This window comes from Sorghum bicolor, chromosome 4 (assembly GCF_000003195.3).
Source record: "Sorghum bicolor cultivar BTx623 chromosome 4, Sorghum_bicolor_NCBIv3, whole genome shotgun sequence".
NCBI lineage: Eukaryota > Viridiplantae > Streptophyta > Magnoliopsida > Poales > Poaceae > Sorghum > Sorghum bicolor.
Window position 1 is genome coordinate 62038270 of NC_012873.2, and position 7472 is coordinate 62045741.

Consider the following 7472-nt stretch of genomic DNA (forward strand, 5'->3'; position numbering starts at 1 on the left):
GTACAAGTAACAAATAGTAATTTTCTTCGCAAAAAAAAAACAAATAGTAATTTGAAACAATAAATTGATAAAAAGTAGCAACTTGATTTCCATACAAAAATAAAAATACCTAAATAAATGGATTATGTAAAGCACGATTAGTAAAGGCAAAATGTGAATTAAAAACTATGAAAAAGTTGATACCTTGATTTCTAAATGAATTGTAAAGAAAATATACCTAAATTATATTAATATAAATAGCAAAATTACAAATTGCATATTGTATTTAAACAGTAATGTCAGAAAAAGGCACCTAAATAAAAAGGTTAATGTATTACAAGTTCTGTAAAGTGTTATTATAATCTGATTATATTTTTGTACACTTGTATATGAGCGTGTTTGATGTTTTGCCCAAGCAAAGTTGTCTGGCCAGGAAATAATCCAGACTACCTACTTCCTCCATACCCATAAAAAAAGTAGTTTAGAACAACGACATGGTCTCCAAGCCAAACTTTGACTTGAAGTGTTTTTATAAAAATATTTATTAAAAAATGGTATATGTATATTTTTATAGAAGTATTTTTCAAGACAAATCTATTCATATGGTTTTTACATTTTTCAAACTCAACAAACTTAAAAATTATTTATGATTATATTCCCAATATTTGATCCAAATCTTGTCCAAAGTAAATTTCTTTACGGATATGAAGGGAGCAATAGCAATCAAGATCATTGCTCCAAAGGTAAGCTGCCTGCCTGGTCACGAACCAAACTTGCCTTATACAAAGCTCCCCTTGTAGAAGCTAGCTGACAAGACAGCTGCTGACTACTACTAACAACTGTTTTGCCCAGCCGGGCTCATGGACTTGCCACAACATAGGTCCACTGTCCACCCACAAGTAAAAGAAGAGGCCCAAAGGCAAAAGTGCACTGCAGCCGGCAGCACGCGTCGCTTCCACTCAAGGCTTCAAGCGTCCCGCACAGCTAACAATCCACGTTCAAAGATCAAAAAAAGGCGCGACACAATTCCAGACGTGCCACTCGCCCATCACCACCATATCGCGCGCATGCATGCGAAGCATGCACGGCACTACACACAACCAAACTCCGACGACATAACGAACAAGGGAAACAAAAAATAAGAACTCAAACAACATCTTCTGCTGCCAGTAAATACTCTCTTGTCCCGTAGGAAAGCTTATTATTATACCTGCATTACGTCCATGCTTGTATTATCAAGCACGGTGTAAATTACAGGCGCCCTTAATCACTAATCTTTGGCCTTGGCGTTCATGCTGGTGGCGGCGTCAGTGACGCCGCGACGGCGAGAGCGACGGTCGCCAGCTTCTTGAACTCGGCGTCCTCCGCGGCGAGCGGCGACGTGTCGTCGGCCTCGCGGAACGCGTCCTCGCACGTCTCGGGCGCGTCCAGCGCCGCGCTGAGCTGCGTGACCGCGTCGTCGATGCCGCCCTCCGCGCCGTGGGCGAGCTCCTCCTCTGCCTGGTCGAGCTGGTCCACGGCGTCCGAGTATACCTCCGCGCACACGGACAGGCGGTCCCGCCTCCTCGCGTCCCCCTCGAGCGCGCTCATGGACGCGACGCGCGCGGCCGTCGCGTTGGCCTTCGCCTCGGCGAGCCTGGCCGCGATGGCGGCGAGGCCGCGCGCGTCGGTGGCCTCGGCGCTGGCCTTGTCGGCCTGGAAGATCCTAATGCAGTAGTCGTAGCCGATGGACGGGTGGCCGGCGGCGAAGGACCTGCATGTGTCTTGAAGCGGGGAAGATCTGCACATCGGCAAGATGAGCAGGGCGAACAACACGGAGGAGACTAGCTTCATGGTGGCGCCGGGTAGATGGCTTGCGGGCCGGGGGCGGACGTGTTGAGAGTTGGATGTGGATGGTAGACGCAGTTGGTGGCTTGGTGCCGCCGGCCGGCTCCTACCTAAGTAGTCGTGCAGACAGAAAATTGCCCTCCGAGTGTAGAATATCCGACTAATATTTCTATCTATATATATATATATATATATATATATATATATATATATATATATATATATATATATATATATATATATATATATATAACTTGTACAATTGTCAACTCCGATTCAAGTCCCACAACACCCAGTATTTTATATGGACTAGGAGTGGTTTTATCTCGTTAAAAAAATCAATGTGGTATTATTTTTAGATGGTTTTTAAAATTTTCGTTACATTAGGCCAAAACTAGCATAGGGACAAATTTTAGTGTCAACAGCAAGGCACGTTAGATTAGGTGTAAACCATAAAAACCTGGAAGGAGTAGTCTGCGGCCTGCAGTGACACAGAAGAGGGCCGATCACGATGCCCGCCCGGGTCCAGTCGAGCCAGGAGAATCTCGGTCGGCCCATACTGAAAAATAGGCCCATTGCCACACTGCTCCGGCTCCGGCCACAGCCGAGACGAGACTAGGCAGCAACCGCTTGCTCAGATCGGCAGCTTCGGCGGCGGCGACGGCGGCGGAGATGGCGATCCGGTACTGGCCGATGGCCGCGGCAGCCGTTGGGTTCCGCCTCGTCCTGGTTCTCTTCGGCGGAGACCTCCACCTTGCCTCTCGCCCTGAGGTCTCCACCCCCCTCACCTCCCTTCGCCGCCGTAAGCGCCTCCTCACGCCCTGTCCTCCTTGTGATCCTGGACCGTCGTGTGGCTTCGTCGTAATTCGAGCTTTGCTTTCTCTCTTCTCTGTCTTACAGTGGCGGAAGGCTACTGGCTGAAGCAAGCGTCCGTGTCGCCGTACTCCGGTAAGTTACACGACCATGGTCTTGCACCCTTCTCACTTTGTCATTTGCATCTGAACTCGCGACCAATGAGCTAGTAGTAGTTACTGCACCGAGTTTATATGCAGTGGATTAAGTAGCACAAGGTGTCTTTCCACATAAAAGACGAAGTAGCATAGGTTTGCTGTAGCGATTTGCTATATCTAATCTAAGTGTCATCACATGGTTAATGAAACACATTTTGATTGTTTTATTGCAGTGCTGTGTCTTGTAGTATGAACTGGAAGGATGATTTATTCTGTTGATCGATTTCTCTTTCAGGTTCTATGTATCACGGTTCTCCGTTGCTCCTGTCTGTTCTTGGTCCATTAACTAATAGCAGGTGATTATCCCTTTTTATGATGCTTCTCTGGTTATATTTGTGCTCTTGTTGCTCCTGCTATACCTTCCCAGCATTTGTTTATTTTGACAAAGTTTTATATGAAAATTGAAATGTTAACATCCATAGATTTGATGGTATTACAGGGCAGATGGACATCATGCTCATATTTACTGCAGGTAGAGATATGTTGGTATCTACCTTTTCTTGCAACTAATGTGTGCTTTTAGCTTTTTATAAGATTTACAAATTGTTGATGTATAGTTGACTTTTGTTGAAAAAAGAGTTGGTTTCCCGTAGCTTTCTTTTATTTGTCTCAGCATGTGACTAAAAGTAAAATAAAATCCTCAAACATCTTCCATAGCTTGAATTTTGTTGGTGGTAATGTAATTCCGGTTACGCTCATCAATGCACGACACAGTTTGATTTTTGTGGCTGTAGATTTTCTAGCAGCCATGCTCATCCGAGCAACTGGGCATAAACTCCAAATGGCACGGAGCAGAAGTTTGAAGTTGCTTGATCTCACAAAGGCAGTAAACGATACAGGTGGATCTAATGTTATGTTTTTCCATTCCTCTCTGAATGTGCCCTATCAAACACTACCTTAAATGGTGAAATATTGGGTGCAGGGGGAGTGGGGGCTACAACCCTCTAAAAACATGCACACCCGTATTGCATCCATGGATGTACTTTGTCTCAAAACTTGGGATGCAAACTTGTTTTGTAGAGATTTGATGAGTTTGCATCCCAACTTTTGTGATAAAGCACATCTATGGATGTGCATCATTGGAAAACTTCTAAGCATTTTTTTGTGTGGTAGGAACGTTTCTGCCAAGATAGTGTTCTGCACACAATATTTTCCCAGCTTAAAAGTGCCTTAGTTTCTTACTCTGTTCCACCATTGTTTTACTTGTTTTGCCACAAATTGTTTCTTATAATATCAATATGATTTTGGTACTTGCTACTTATAAACTGCAAAATTCAAAAATAAGCATAATTTAGTCACAAAGTTAGTGATTGGCAGCTTTCTTGTAATGCACCAGTAACAAAGTAGTTATGAATTTCTCACATTAAAACTGAAGTTGATAGCCTCTGCTTTCATGGTAACTCTTGTTTTCCTGTCTGTAAGTATGGACAGCATATTGTGGAAATATTCTTAGTATTTAACAGCCTAATGCTTTCAGGTTTCACTTACTCTTTATTATACTGGTACTTATTATTCATAATGATATTATTGATGCAGTTAATGTAAGCGCTGGAGATGTTGCTTCTCTCATATATTTGTGGAACCCTTGGGCAATAGTCACTTGTGTGGGTTCATGTACATCACCAATCGAGAATCTAATGGTTGTAATAATGATCTATGGAGCCTGTTCACGTAAGATAGTCTCAGTTTTGTGTTCCCATTCCTTACTTTTCTATACTAGTATCAAGATAAAACCTCCCAAAACTGGAAATCACACTTTTATCTCATTTTGCTTCAATTTCTATTTCAAAATGGATCCTGTAGCATCAGTTAGTAGCATTGTCATTGAGATTGAGATATTGATCCTTGGGTAACCTATAATTCCCAAGTTTTATGCTGGTTAATAAATCTTTGTAACTTTTTTAGGTCTGGCTCCTCTTGCTGCTTTTGGATATGTTATGGCCACGCATCTCTCTCTTTATCCTGCAATTCTCGTTGTACCGGTCAGTACCACAACTTCTGTTTGCATTTTCTGTTTCAGTTCAAATGTCTGATCAAATCTGGTACTAACCTTCATGGTTGTTTACTAAAAATATAACTCTGTTTCAGGTCATTCTTTTGCTGGGTTATGGTCCAGATGCTCCTCCACCAAAAGTATTTCTTATAAAAGACAATGATAAAACAACCAGACAGAGAGTTGTTCAGCAGTTTTCATGGAAACCGGTACTTCACTTTATATTTTGGCTGTTTATCTGGTCGTGCCATGTGTTGTTATTGAGCAGCGTGATTCTGAAGAAAGTTGGTGGCCTCCACGAGATGTTTGAAAAGTAAGATGCTATAAGCTCCTTTTCTGGCCTTCAGTGGGACGTGTTTCCTGGGATGTCACCAAATTCATCCCAAAATGTGCACTAGTTTTGCCCTAAGCCTTCTTCGCATATAATATAAGACAGTTTTTCTTAAAGTAATGAGGTATAACTTTGATTAGGAGTTCCGTTCAGATATTTGCAAATCATGTCGTCCTTGTAAAGGCGGTTTTTCGTATCCTAGGAGTTCAGTCTCTGATATTATCCCAATAACAACTTTCTTCAGTATCTGAGCTTCATCCCATAGCTCTTTTCATTTCCAATCAACTTGTTTTGTCCGTCACCTGATTACCTGATGTGCAGGACATATGGTTTTATACTTACAGTGAAGGACCTATCACCAAATATCGGTGTTTTATGGTAAGTGTTGAGAATTTTCTAATAGAATATTTGTCATTGTCGCTCAAGCATATTTCCAATGTGTCTTATGCACTTTGAGAATGACTGCAGGTACTTCTTTGCTGAAGTCTTCGACTTCTTTAGGAATTTCTTTCTTATAGTCTTCAATATGAACATCATTTTTATGGTCTTGCCATTGGCTGTCCGATTGAAGCATCGTCCATGCTTTCTTGCATTTGTTTACACTGCAATTGTGGCAATATTGAAATCTTATCCGTCGGTGAGTTTTTTATTATTTGTATGATATTTCTAATAAATTTGTCTTTCAGGTGCAAAATATTGCCATAGCTGTCTGTTTTGTTTGTGTGCTCTGGTTTTTATTTTCAATCTGTTGGTATGTCTCTTATTTTGATTTTTTACTGAAGGCTGGAGATTCAGCTCTGTATCTTGGTCTTCTGGGTTTATTTGTCAATGAATTAGCAGGTAGGTAGCAGTTTTACTACATAATGTTTTTAATGGTTCCTAGAAAATTAATAATATTTATGTTTACATCTTGCAGAAATGCAGTTCACATTCTTCTTGTTTTTCGGATATATTGGAGTCTCCCTACTTAGCCCTGTCATGCATAATCTGTGGATCTGGAGGGTCTCTCTCTTGCTCTGTGAATTAACACCTTTGTCAGGGACCTGTAATGCAAAGATTGTCTGTAGTATATCGTTGCTAACCTGACAGGGTTTTCTTTTCAGGGCACTGGTAATGCAAATTTCTACTTCGCCACTGGTTTGGCTTATACTTGCCTTCAGGTAACCAAATACTCTTATCATATGCCCCCCCCCCCCCCCCCTCCTTTTTTTGTGACAATATCTACCATTCAACTGCCGGCAGCTTTTCTTGTAAACAATTTTTTTTTAAAAAAAATGTAGAATTCTCAGCAGGAATTTAGAATTTTGTTTTTGGAGTTACCTGTTTTTGAGGGTATTGGCCAGTTCATGTTTATGTTGCTACCCCAAAGGTGGGTTTGAAAACTCAATCTTGAAAGTGAACTTTAAGATCCAATGTGGGAATTTATGCGTAGGGATCAAACACACACACACACACACACACACACACACACACACACACACACACACACACACACACACACACGCATCTGTTAAAGTTGTGAAGGTTAGGCAAGGCCAAAGGGGCCATTGGCGGCCCCCTCCTTATTCTTTAAACTTCTTCACTTGACCTTAGTTACCAAATTTGTTTAAACATAGCACGCTGACCCCACCCCCCAACGGAAGAAGTCCCCAACTTCTGTCATCGAGTTCCAGTCTGTTCTAAAATGGCAATTTCTCTAACTTACCAAAGTTCTGTTTTTCAATTTGCAGACTGTGTTGCTGGTAGAGAGTGTAAGTTCAATGATAAAGCACGACAGAAAGCTAAGGTTACTTGTTACAAGCTAACTTGGTACATCAGACAATTCAGAAGCTCAAGTGGCCAACAGCTCCGATGCTTGCAATTTTCTTTCTGGCGCTCTTGATTCTTGAACACAAACAGCTCCTGACCCTGGAGTTTGTAGATGTAGCTCATATTCGGTGTAGCATGTTGTATTGTAGACCCCCCACACTTGTACAATACGAGGACCACAACTCCTTTAACAAAGACAGAACACGACAGGGCTCGCCCTTGGTGACTAAACTCGTGCTCGCTACCGAGCATTGTGATGATTCTGTGATCTTTAGTGATGCAGCTTGGTTGAATTGCCTCGCGTACAATTAATTCCGTCAGTCTGCTGGATCGTCGATGAAACAATCATTTGAAAGTTAACCAAGCAGATACCTAATTTTCGTGTCGTCAGAGCAAGGTCATTATTATCCACGCGTTGCAGTTCGAAGCGTACGACAGACACGTCTGCGGTTCAGAGCTCTTCTACGATTCTACCGTTGGGATTTAACCCTCGTCCTTGTAGTTGCAGTGTAGTAATCTTTGT

General features: G+C 42.0%; 2 protein-coding genes across 2 annotated transcripts; one reads left to right on the plus strand and one right to left on the minus strand.

Moving 5' to 3' along the window:
* On the minus strand, positions 1096 to 1938 carry LOC8073194 (pectinesterase inhibitor 12). Its single transcript, XM_002454411.2, has one exon. The coding sequence runs from the start codon at positions 1810 to 1812 to the stop codon at positions 1270 to 1272; it is 543 nt and encodes a 180-aa protein (XP_002454456.2). The 5' UTR covers positions 1813 to 1938; the 3' UTR covers positions 1096 to 1269.
* LOC8073195 (phosphatidylinositol glycan anchor biosynthesis class U protein) lies at positions 2387 to 7261 on the plus strand. The gene is made up of 14 exons (XM_002452683.2): positions 2387 to 2608; positions 2707 to 2754; positions 3052 to 3112; positions 3256 to 3288; positions 3531 to 3655; positions 4353 to 4487; positions 4722 to 4798; positions 4905 to 5122; positions 5462 to 5518; positions 5609 to 5777; positions 5923 to 5980; positions 6057 to 6142; positions 6244 to 6300; positions 6871 to 7261. The coding sequence occupies exons 1-14, from the start codon at positions 2479 to 2481 to the stop codon at positions 6943 to 6945; spliced, it is 1329 nt and encodes a 442-aa protein (XP_002452728.1). The 5' UTR covers positions 2387 to 2478; the 3' UTR covers positions 6946 to 7261.

Coding starts and splice junctions, on each gene's coding strand:
- LOC8073194 (XM_002454411.2), bottom strand. CDS start 1,812: ATGAAGCTAGTCTCCTCCGTGTTGTTCGCCCTGCTCATCTTGCCGATG.
- LOC8073195 (XM_002452683.2), top strand. CDS start 2,479: ATGGCGATCCGGTACTGGCCGATGGCCGCGGCAGCCGTTGGGTTCCGC. Junction 4,488..4,721: donor GATCTATGGAGCCTGTTCAC/GTAAGATAGTCT, acceptor TAACTTTTTTAG/GTCTGGCTCCTCTTGCTGCT. Junction 5,981..6,056: donor ATTTGTCAATGAATTAGCAG/GTAGGTAGCAGT, acceptor TACATCTTGCAG/AAATGCAGTTCACATTCTTC.